The 12,016-nt window shown below is 44.0% G+C and overlaps 1 protein-coding gene across 20 annotated transcripts in view; it reads left to right on the top strand.

The window, feature by feature from the left end:
* LOC113021481 (NACHT, LRR and PYD domains-containing protein 12-like) overlaps positions 1-12,016 on the top strand; it is a 225,297-nt gene that overhangs the window by 16,941 nt on the left and 196,340 nt on the right. For 15 of the 20 annotated variants that reach the window (XR_013908728.1, XR_013908729.1, XM_080300599.1 and 12 more), the window contains 4 exons: positions 5,232-5,473; positions 5,577-7,377; positions 8,868-9,041; positions 11,494-11,691. The exons of 1 other annotated variant lie outside the window; for it this stretch is intronic. Coding sequence is in view for 17 of the 19 variants with exons in the window: in XM_080300599.1 (XP_080156725.1) it covers positions 5,232-5,473; positions 5,577-7,377; positions 8,868-9,041; positions 11,494-11,691 (2,415 nt within the window). In the remaining 2 variants the exon portion in view is untranslated. The remainder of the gene's footprint in view (positions 1-5,231; positions 5,474-5,576; positions 7,378-8,867; positions 9,042-11,493; positions 11,692-12,016) is intronic. 4 more of the 20 variants (XM_080300608.1, XM_080300606.1, XM_080300603.1 and 1 more) reach the window with 2 other exon arrangements.

Raw genomic sequence — 12,016 nt, 5'->3', positions numbered from 1 at the left:
CAGTGTAGTCTTATTGAATGTGTTTAACATAAATGTTACTTATCCTAATTTGACTAGCTAACCAGTAGTTATACACTCTGTACCACCATAGAACAAAAACATCCAAACATAAAACACTAAGAACAGTCCCACCAAAAATGAGGGGCCTCCCCAATTGAAGCCCTTCTCCACCCAACATATCCAATAGGAACATAGTAGTAGCTACAATCCTACCCCTTACCCATCCCGCAACCCCACACCAGCAAAGGGAGATTTATAAGACACTTTATAAAAGAAAAAGAGAAAATTCAGATAAATGAAAAACAAAAGCCGTATAAACCATATATGTGTGAGCTTTACTAGGCTCCCATACAGCAAATCAAAGAGTAAACAAAGACCCTGAGGGCTTATACTGTCCATATTGTAGGAAGTAATAACAGCAATAATACTGACCTAAGCTGTATGAGCCCACATCAACACGCCCATAAGAACAGCAAAAATAAGGCTTATGCAGAAAAAACATATACCTGAGGAAGTAAACCGTTGTGTTAAAAATCCCTACTCATTTGTACCCACGGCCAGTTTCTGGTCCAGGAATCTTTTGGCTGCCTCCGGCTTATCAAAAGTCTGTGTGACCCCGTCCAGCTTCACCCGAAATCGAGCCGGATGACTAAAGCCGTAGCGTAGATTGGCCGCCCTGCACCGTTTGCGGATTTCTTCAAACTTCTTGCGCCGTGCCAGCACCTCCGCGGTCAGATCTGGAAAGATGAAAACTTTCGCCCCGTCGTACTGCAGCGCAGCTTTTTGTGCTGCCAGCCTCAGGATACGCTCGCGGGTTTGATAGTAGTGCAGCCTTACAATTAAAGGACGAGGCCGGTCCCCGTCAGCTGGCTTGGGGCCCAGGGCACGGTGTGCTCTATCCACCACAACCCTGCCCGTGAAGTTCTCACTCCCCAGGAGCTTAGGAATTAGCTCAGAAGCAAAGTCCAGTGGGTTTCCTTTCTCTGTCCCCTCCGCAACTCCAAGGATCCTGATATTCTGTCGTCTTGACCGCGACTAGAGGTCATCCAATTTTTTGTGATGTAAATCGTATCCTTTCTGGAGTGAGTCGCAGAGCGCCTCTAAAACGGCAATCCTCTCGTCATGCCCATTTACAGCTTCCTCAATATCATGTATCCTCCCAGTTAACGTGGAAAGAGTGGTCTCCACAGCGTTCATCGTGGTTGAAATAGCAGTTAATTTGCTATCAACCGAAGTCTCCAATCTAGCAATTGCACTCATTATGTCGGCCGACGTCGGGTTAGCTACTTGGGAAGTCACGGGGCTAATTGCACTTGGCTCCTCAGCTAGCACGTGCTCGTTAGCCACACTCGCTGGCTCACCTTCATCTTCTCCAATTTTCTCAGTCTTTTCACGGGCTTTTGAAGCTTTAGGTTTCGTCATTGTTATAAAATATATACAAACGTCAGGAATCAACAGAAAGGTGTCATAAAAAAGGAGGTTATGAGTAAAAAATTATAGGCTGGTGCGGAGCTCTTCCAAGAAACGTTGTGTTTGCTGGATGGAGGAGGACAAATAGTTTTTCCCTTCAGTGACACTTCAGCAGCTGGGGAGATGTTTGTCTTTATGAAGGTTTATGGATTATTGTTCTTACTTTGGTTAATTTTCCATCTAACATTTAAAGTAAATTTCCAGGTGAATAAAAGATCTGCAGCTGCAGCCTCTGTGATGTTTCACAGTCTGAAAGTAACAAATTCAAACAAAGGCTTAATATACGTGTGTATTTGATATAATGCCAACAAGTACAAATAGGTGTTCTTACAGGTCTTAATCATAGAGCTCTGATAAGTCTGGTGACTTTCACAGTCAGCAGTTTTGCTGCCTTTTATTTTATATTGGCCTTTTTAAAGCCCTTCAAATGCTCCCACATTCATACAGAGCTTTTAATAGCAAACTCCTTTACTGTCCGTCTCCTCTCACACACGATCACACGACTGATTTGTCTGCAGCAGCTGTGTTACTGCTAGTATTTTATTATGTGTGTAATCTCCTCATATTGTTCCTGTGGTTTAGTTTGACTTCCTCCTGCAAACTCAGCTGCTCTGTTGCTGATACACGTCTCCATGAATATGATTGATCAGATGCTGCCAACACCACGTGTTTCATGTGAACGCTCAGCTGAAACCCTGGGTTGACTTATCGAGTTAATAACAAGCTTCACGTGACTGTGAATGCTAAAGTGAATCCAGATAAAGGGAAGAGACCCTGCTAATGTTGGACTCACTTCTTAGTGTAGATCCCAGGAGGAAGTTCAACATAGCCATTCTTTGTGCTAGCTCGACCAAACCTGAGACCACAGTGCAGAATAATGATTATCATCTGTCTCTGTCAAGGACATTTAAAATCCACAAATAACAAAAATAATTATATTTGATCATTAAAAATCTCTTTTCACTTAAAAAAGCATGAGCACACTGGTGGATTATAAAAACATGAAAACTCGTTAACAGCAAAGTTAATTTAGGCGTAAACAAAGAGGCAAACATACTTAAGTAGAAGGACTGATGTTGGTGTTAAAATACCCTCTTATATCTGAAATGCTGATTGAACTTTCTCCAAAAGTTAATTCTGTTCATCTGGAAAATTCTCATGACCATTGATCAACAATCACTGATCAATGGCCATGAGTCCCATTCACAGAGAGTTGGGGAATGGCTGCAATCACAGCATGTAAGATGGTGACAGATGTACCCTTAGGCCCCCTCCTCTATTCAGAGATGGTCTTTCCCTTTTCACGTAAATGGCCTCCTTGACTCCGCCCTCAAACCAGCGTTCCTCCCTGTCCAGGATGTTACATCCTCATCATTGAAAGAGTGTCCACTGGCCTGTAGGTGTAAACAGACTGCAGAGTCCTGGCCTGACGAGGTGGCTCTTCTGTGTTGTAGCCAGAGGTTGTTTGGTTTCCCCGATGTATAAATCCTGACAATCCTCCTGCACTTAACAGCGTACACTATGTTACTCTGTTTGTGTCGGGGACCCGATTTGTGGGGTGGACCAGTTTTTGGGGCAGGGTGTTTTGGGTTTAAAAGACACAGAGACCCGGTGTTAGAGCTGCACGATTAATCGTTAGAAAATCGCGATCTCAATTCATACTTATGTGCGATCTCATTTCCAAATGACAACAATTTTAAAAAAAAGAAAAAAAAGACGATGATTGTAGCGCATTTTGATCCGGGACGTACTCTGCATGAAAACAAGCGCTCACTCTTCCTGCTCAACAAATGACAAGGGCGGAGCCTTATACCACGTGATACAGAAGCTGTGCCGTGTGACGCTAAAATTAGCAGGAAAAAACAACGGAGAGCACGTCAGGGATGACGAGAAAGTGACTGGAGAAAATCCGTCCCGGTCAACCACCCAAACATCAATAACAGGAACCTTATACAGCGCTTCCCTATACACGTCGAACTCCCGCAGGCACAAAGACATTACGGAGGCTATCACTTATCACCTGACCAAAGATATGGCTCCCATCAACACTGTGCAAAACGAGGGATTTAGGAAAATGATCAACACCCTAGACAAACGCTACACAGTGCCAACTATTTTTCTATTGTTGCACTACCTGCTCTGTACACGCAGCGTCGAGCAACGGTGGAGACGGAATTTCAAGCAGTACATTTTGCAGCAACAACAAAACGTGAGACATTTGTTGTTTTTATGTTTATTTATTGTTTTTATGTTCAGTCTCAACTGTTACGAAGTTGATGTGCAGTTAATAAGTGCAATAAATATTTATACTGGAAAAGAAAATCGTGAGAAAATCGTGATCTCAATTCTAAGCCAAAAAATCGTGATTCTCATTTTATGCAAAATCGTGCAGCCCTACCTGGTGTTTAGAAAAAATGCATCTCAACTGCTCCGATACTCCTGACACGGGATCACTACAGGTTTTCTCTTGGGCAGCGGTTGTCCTTCTCTCCTGGATCGGCTGGAGCTTTCTTTAGGAGCCTTTCCAGCTTTGACAAAAGTCCAGCTGGGATAACCACATTTATGCTACGTCCAGATGAACAGAATCAACTTTTGGAGATTTACTTTCCTGGATGATTGAGAAAGCATCAAGACGTTCCTCCTAAAGTGTTATTCAGTGTTGTGACAGTCAGCTGCTTCAGCTGCTGCTGGGATGGGCCGTGGCAAAGAGAACAGAGAAAATCAAAATCAGAGTTTCTCTCTGAATTAAAAGCAAGGAAACAGCAATATATTCTACATGGTGAAACTGATGGTTTCTGGTGTTTGGGTCTGTTTTTCTGTATTTATGCAGATAAAGTGTAAACACAGATGAATTATACCATCAAATGTTAAAGGAAAATATCAGGATGAGTGTCTGTGAGCTGAGAAGGACGTGAAGCGAGCAGTTTATCCCAGAGCTGAAGCTGCTCTGTGTGCAGAGATGAGCTCAGATTCCTGCTGTGATTGATCAACAGTCACAGAAATGCAGACTCGTAGTTATTACTGCAGTATGGTCACAGCAGATACTGATAAACATGTATTATGAGGATGGATGATCAAGTTTCTCACTCTCTCCTTTAAATCTCAGTTTTTTTCTTCTTCACAGTTTATCTGTTAATTTATTAATGAATAACACTGAAAGAGTTTCTGTTATATTTCCCCTTGAACATCACCTTATTAGGGCGGCATTAGGAAATAGCCCCCCTCCAAAGAATGAATAAATGAATGATGATAATAATAAAATGATTAAAAAGCAGAGCTCAGAGTGGTAGAATGGTCAAACATGGATCCACGGGTGGTTCAACTGCATTTGGTGACGTGACTAAAGCAAATCTTTCAAATAATCCCACCATCAACGGGATGTTGTCTCCTTTACTACGGTTACTTTACTTGGTCACCGTGTGAATTTCTTTGAAATGAACCAAATTCTTTTATTTGTTGGTTGTTGCATATTTAACCTCTACAGTCAGGAAAGGAGGAGATGAGGCCTCAACAATGTTGGGTTGTAGCTGTGGTTCAGGTTAGAGTGAGTGTCCATGGAATAAATGTAAGTCAGTGAACTGGAAACATGACTGTGTTCAAACTTTGTTTTCCTTTTTGTAATGAGTCTAATCAAAGGTGGACAGAAGTATCTCCACTTTGACTTTTCTGTGTCACCATCACAGCTTCTGCACAGTGTCATCAAATCTGGATGTTTGTCACTAACAGTCAATGTTTTTAGTGATAAAGAAATGTGTTCACAGAGGGAGGACGAGGAAAAGGAGTGGTGTCTGTGAGGAGGAGCAGCTGTCCTGCTGTGCTTTGTGTCAGGACGTCCTGAAGGATCCAGTCTCTACCAGCTGTGGACACTGGTTCTGCAGACAGTGCATCCCCTCATACTGGGACCAGTCTGCTTCATCAGGAGACTCCTCCTGTCCACAGTGTGGAGAAAGATCCAGAAGCAGAGCTGGACTGCAGACAGCCAGTCAGAGCAGCTGTGTACAAAGTAAGACTGAACATCTGTCTGCTGATGGACTCATTTCTGAAAACTGGACTTCTTGTGTTGTTCAGACATTGAAGAGTTTTCTTTCTGTTTTTCTTTCTTTCAGCAGATGTTGGTCTGCAGGAGGTTTTAGATGAACATAAGATCAGTCTGAGGAGGAGATGTGAACGTGTGACTGAAGGAAGTGATGAAACAGGAAGTAGAACCCTCCTCAACACCATCTACACTGAGCTCTACATCACAGAGGGACAGAGTGAAGAGGTTCATACCCAACATGAGGTGAGGCAGCTGGAGACAGCTTCCAAGATGGACGCCCTCCATGACGCTCCAATCAGGTGCCAGGACATCTTTAAAGCCTTACCTGACCAACAGAGACCCATCAGAGTGGTTCTGACCAACGGCGTGGCTGGTGTTGGAAAAACCTTCTCAGTGCAGAAGTTCACTCTGGACTGGGCAGAGGGCTTGGAGAACCAACATGTCAGTGTGGTGGTTCTGCTTTCATTCAGGGAGCTGAACCTGATCAGAGATGAGCAGTACAGTCTTCTGGAGCTGCTCCATGTTTTCCATCCAACACTACAGAAGGTCACAGCAGAGAAGCTGGCTGTCTCTCAGCTTCTGTTCATCTTTGACGGCCTGGATGAAAGCAGACTTTCATTGGATTTCACCAACAGGAAGCTGCTGTCTGATGTCACACAGAAGTCATCAGTCAGCCAGCTGCTGACAAACCTCATCCAGGGGAATCTGCTTCCCTCGGCTCTCGTCTGGATAACTTCCCGACCCGCAGCAGCCAATCAGATCCCTCCTGCATGTGTTGACAGGCTAACAGAAGTACGAGGCTTCACTGACGCCCAGAAGGAGGAGTACTTCAGGAGGAGATTCAGTGATGAAGAGCTGTCCAGAATCATCTCCCACATGAAGACATCCAGGAGCCTCCACATCATGTGTAGTATCCCAGTCTTCTGCTGGATCACTGCTACAGTTCTGGAGCACATGTTGACTACAGAGCAGAGAGGAGAGCTGCCCAAGACCCTGACTGACATGTACTCACACTTCCTGCTGGTTCAGACAAAGAGGAAGAAGAACAAGTACCACGAGGGACATGAGACGAGTCCACAGGAGCTGACGGAGGCTGACAGGGAAGTTCTTCTGAAGCTGGGGAGGCTGGCGTTTGAACATCTGGAGAAAGGAAACATCATGTTCTACCAAGAAGACCTGGAGCAGTGTGGTCTGGATGTGACAGAGGCCTCGGTGTACTCAGGAGTTTGTACAGAGATCTTCAAAAGAGAGTGTGTGATCTTCCAGAAACCAGTCTACTGCTTTGTTCATCTGAGCATCCAGGAGTTTCTGGCTGCTGTCTACATGTTCCACTGTCACACCAATAGGAAGACAGAGGTGCTGAAGAACTTCCTGGAAAATAATCCAGATGATCCTTACTATTACATTTCATTTTCTGATGATTTGCTTATCAGAGTCATGGAGAAATCCCTCCAGAGTAAAAATGGCCACCTGGACCTGTTTGTCCGCTTCCTTCATGGCCTCTGTCTGGAGTCCAACCAGAGACTCTTAGCAGGTCTGCTGGGTCAGACAGAGATCAGTCCAGAAACCATCCAGAGAGTCGTCAACAACCTGAAGGAGATGAACAGTGATAAAATCTCTCCTGACAGAAGCATCAACATCTTCCACTGTCTGATGGAGATGAACGACCTCTCAGTACATCAGGAGATCCAAGAGTTCCTGAAGTCAGAGAACAGATCAGAGAGACTCTCTGAGATCCAGTGCTCAGCTCTGGCCTTCATGCTGCAGATGTCAGAGGAGGTTCTGGATGAGTTGGACCTGCAGAAGTACAACACATCAGAGCAGGGACGACAGAGACTGATTCCTGCTGTGAGGAACTGCAGAAAGGCTGGGTGAGTCCAGATGTGATCATTAACATCATTGATCAGTGTAGGTTAGAAGTTTAATTTTGAAAATAAAATCAGATTGTAACCACAAAGTGTTTGTGTCCGTACGCTGCAACCTTCCACACCATTCCTTTATTGTACAGACTCAGCAGCAGCTCCATGGATCCCAAATCCAAGAGTGGAGAACAGATTTGAAGTGTGTCACATCCATGCAGTCACAGCTGTTTCCACCATGTTTCCACTGATATTGATCCTGTTCAGTGACACGTTTCATATCAGTGAATATGTTCTTTAGGACGTCCACTGACATGTTTAAGTGTCCTGCTGGAAATCACTCAAATCATCCATGAAATCCATGAAAAATCCTTTTAGTGTTTCTAACTTCAGCCTCTGTCCTCTCTCTCTCTCCATCCTCCTTACTGCTTCTTTCACTGATAATCACACAAACATCGTATTCAGCTACAAAATAACACAATAATATCATCTGATCATCATTATTATAAGAGCAGGATCCATGTTTGATATCAGAGTAACACACTGATGGTTATGTGCAGTCATCATCAGTGACTGTGGGTCAAACAGAAGCTCTCTGATTGGTTGCTGACCTTGGTCACCTGTTTCTGTTGCTCTCTCTTTGCTGTCTCCTTCCTCTCTCTCCTTTCTCTCCCTCTCTGTCTTTGTACCGTCACTCAGGTCCAATGGAAACAGTGACATTTACAAACCAATCAAAGACAAACTGATCCATGTCAGGTTATAACAATATTCAAAGTGAATACAGGCTGCTGCTGGACACAGACAGGTAACATCATTTTGACTTGCTGTCACCTGGATCTGGACTCATAAACACTGAAGCCCTGAACAGGAATACAAATCATTTTCTGCCAACTAGCGACACACCAGCAGATAATGGCTCAGAAAGCTAAAATGAGCCAATCATTTCTGTGTTTAGTTCCCCTGAAATCAGATGTGATATCAGCAGCTGTGAGTTCATCATTATTGTCCAGTGATGAGATTTCTGCTCCGTTTGGTAACAGTCAGCAGGTTTTTCCTGCGTGTGGACGTGAACAGTCGTACCTGACAGCAGGTAGCAAACAGAGATCATCTTTCCAGCTGGAACTCTTCACTGAGCTCAACTCATTCAAATGTTCTGGAGTCAAAACAGGAAACAATCCAAATGTGTGTCTTCACTCTGACTCTGGATCAGATCTCAGTGACAGACTGTGGACATTATGGAAGCCTAAATGTGACACCATCTTCCTCCTTCATCTGCAGATTAAAGCCAAACAAAGATTCTCATTAAAAGTCTGCAGGTCTGAGAGAGACTCAATCACTGTGTCATGTCAAACACAGTAAGAGGAGCTGAAGCACAGATGTGAAGAGCAGATTCATCAGATTATGACCTCACTCTGTTTTGTCTTCATATACATTCAGTCTGTGTTTATAATGCAGATTTTCTGCTTTTATAATAACACATTTTATATTTTCTATCATCACAGACTGACTGGTTGTGATCTCTCAGAGACTCACTGTGAAGTTGTGGCCTCAGCTCTGAAGTCCATCCCCTCCCATCTGACAGAGCTGGACATGAGCGAGAACAAGCTTCCGGGTTCAGGAGTGAAGCTTCTGTGTGCTGGACTGCAGAGTCCAAACTGTCGACTGGAGACTCTGAGGTGAGTTCACTGTCTGCAGCTGTTGTAGTTTTTCTATATTTCAGGTCTTTGATTGATGTTTGAAACTTTCTTTAGTTCCTTTTTTTTTTTTTTTTTTTGCCTGTCCCATTTGGTTCTTTATCCGTCAGAATTGTTGTCTGAAGACCAACAAGGAGACACAATGGATTTACTTTGCCAAATGGATCATCGTGGCATTGCCGTATTGGTCCATTTGATCGACCTCTGTTTTTATTATTTATTTTATTTTATTTTCAGTTGTTACAGACGGGACAGACATGAGTGAGGGACAGGAAAGGGAGAAAGAAAGAGGAAGGAAAAGAAAAACAGAAGGGGAGAGGGACAGTGAGAAAGGGGTGGGGGGTGGGGGGGGGGGAATCTCCTGGATCACCTGTTGAGAGAAAAAGAAGAGAAAACAAGCAAAAAAACAGCAACATACTAAACACAACACCATCACGTTAATCTAGTGTAAACAGCAGTAAATACTAAATATTGAATGTTGTGGTGCAGCAAGCAGGACCGACAGCGCACAATGTGCTTGGAAATAGCACCAATAGAGGTGTAGTTTATGTCTATGAACAGTGAACACCCGTGTGCACACCTGTGTGGATCAGCACGCTTGTATTCAAAAGGTTTCTTCATGTAATGGTCTGCTAGAGGATGTAGAGAGCCATAGCCCCGCCCCCCAGGGCATGAAGCAGGCATGGAGGAGATCCAGGCCCCAGAGTGCGAGAGCCCAAGGAGGACCACCGGAGGGGCATCCGTGCCACCCTCCTGGAACTTTCTTTAGTTCCTAAATGTTCAGGATGTGTCTGAAGACAAATGTGAAGAAGTTTGAGTGCTTTCAGAAATGTTGAGTCTTTCCAAACGACTGAACAACAGTTTTTTCTTTTGGCTCCAAACAGAAGTGACAGGCTTGAGCAGGGTTCATTTAAAGGCTGACAGAAGTGGAGTGGTGACGGGGAGATGTTTGACAGGACAGTGTTTCAGCCTCCACAGGTTCATGTTGTGCTCCATCAGTCAGTGAAGATGAAGTCAGTGCTGATGAGGCTGTAGAGTGTGTGAGGGGTGTGAATGAGGATGATGACGATCTGATGATAGCAGATAAAAACAGGCTGCAGAGACTTTGAGCCATACAGGGCACACAGTGTATGTACAGAACAGCTGAAATCATTATGGAGGCCTCACTGGAATATGGAAGCATCACAGTACAGCTTCAGTGAAGCTTTAAAGTCTCTGATATGAGATGAGAAATGAAGCAGCCAGAGCTTTTTCATGAGTGGAAATCCACTGTGACTGTGAGCTGCTGCTACAGCCTCCAGATTAGCCAGCAGCTCATCCTGCTCAACATTTCCTCACCAACTTTAATGGAAGTGTGATGTTTTCAGCTGGAGTGATGGTCAGGGTGGCCTCCCTCTCCTCTTCTTCTCCTCTTCCTCTTTCATTTGTAAAGCCACTTCTGCTGCTTTCATTCATTTGGAAGTCCTGTAGCTGAGTTTGGGAGAGACTAACAGCCTCGGCAGCAGAGGGGAGAAAGGCTGTAACACCACCACTTTACTCTGTTCTACCTGTCACATCATTTTATCAGGAAACAAATATGCTCATGTTTTTACTATGTTTGTCTTGAAGATGTAAGAAGATCACATGGTGCTTTTTATTATTGTGTTGGTTTGTTTCCTGTCTCTTGGATGGAGCCCAGCTGTGCGTGGCCCCTGGGCCTGTGGTCAGAGTGTGTGCTGGATAATCCGGCCCAGGATGAGGCCAAACTGACATGGGATGAAATGTCTGTCACATAATTGAGCTTAGTGTTGTTTCATTTCTGCACAATTTAAAACCAACCAAAACTTTGCTCTGTCGTTTCTGTGTTATACTGTAGACTTTCTTTGATACTGTGTCCAAAAGGAGCAGCTTTTACTTTGAAGGGGAGCCGTCAGTTTCCTCTTCAGGTTGGATGATGGAAGCAAATGAGTGTGTGATGTTCTTTCAGTGTTGCACTTTGTAGACGCTCCCTGAGCACTGGTCTCACAGCCAGCTGCACATAGAGACCAGTGTTGTTAGTCCAGGTCAGAAGATGACTTGTTGCAATGAAAATGAGCTTGTAGTTTGTCTGCTTTAATAATGTGACTGGAAAAAGGTGTTGGACTTCAAATATGTCCGTTTCTGTCACACTTCACCTTTAAAAGTGAAGCCATGTGGTTCCTGGAAGGAAAAACACGACTTTTTCAAGTCTTTGTCCTGTTTTTATGAGAAATGTACGACTTTAATGTGAAACATTCAGAGTTTTTTCTCTTGTTGTGTTTGTTTGAAGCTGCTTCCTGTTGGCTTCAGCTGTTTGGAGTTTCCATTTTCTAAACTTCTACATTCTGAACCTTCTTCAGCTCTGAACAGATGATGAAACACTGAATGATTTCAAGCTCTTTGTCTAATAAACTTACATCTTTCATTCTTTATACAGATTGGTGAGCTGTGATTTGTCAGAGATCAGCTGTGATTATCTGGCAGCAGCACTGAAGTCCAACCCCTCCCATCTGAGAGAGCTGGAGCTGAGTAATGACTCCTCCTCTTCTTCAACTAAGAACAACCTGAAGGATCCAGGAGTGAAGCATCTGTGTGGTTTCCTGGAGAGTCCAGGATGTAAACTTGAAACTCTGAGGTCAGTCAGCATGTTTTAGTTGTGCTGAGATGAATATGATTGTTGTGCTGACTCTAAACTGCAGACATCAGGCTGATATTATACTGATCCACACTGAGGATCTTCATGGTAAAGTCTGTTTTCTTCTTCTCTGGTTTAGTCCATTGACTGCAGCAGAACAATGTTCACATTTCAAACAGTGATACTCAACGTATGGCCCGCGGCCCACACGCGGCCTGCCCACCTTTCCTGATTCAGAGAGAGGGGACCCTGATTAACTGTGTAGCTTCTTCCTCACAGTTCTAAGTATCAGACACAACAATGAATCATCCACAGCTGACTGTCT

Source organism: Astatotilapia calliptera, chromosome 4, assembly GCF_964374335.1.
Source record: "Astatotilapia calliptera chromosome 4, fAstCal68.1, whole genome shotgun sequence".
Classification (NCBI taxonomy): domain Eukaryota; kingdom Metazoa; phylum Chordata; class Actinopteri; order Cichliformes; family Cichlidae; genus Astatotilapia; species Astatotilapia calliptera.
The sequence above is the reverse complement of the archived record's forward strand: the minus strand, read 5'-3'. Positions and strand labels throughout refer to the sequence as shown.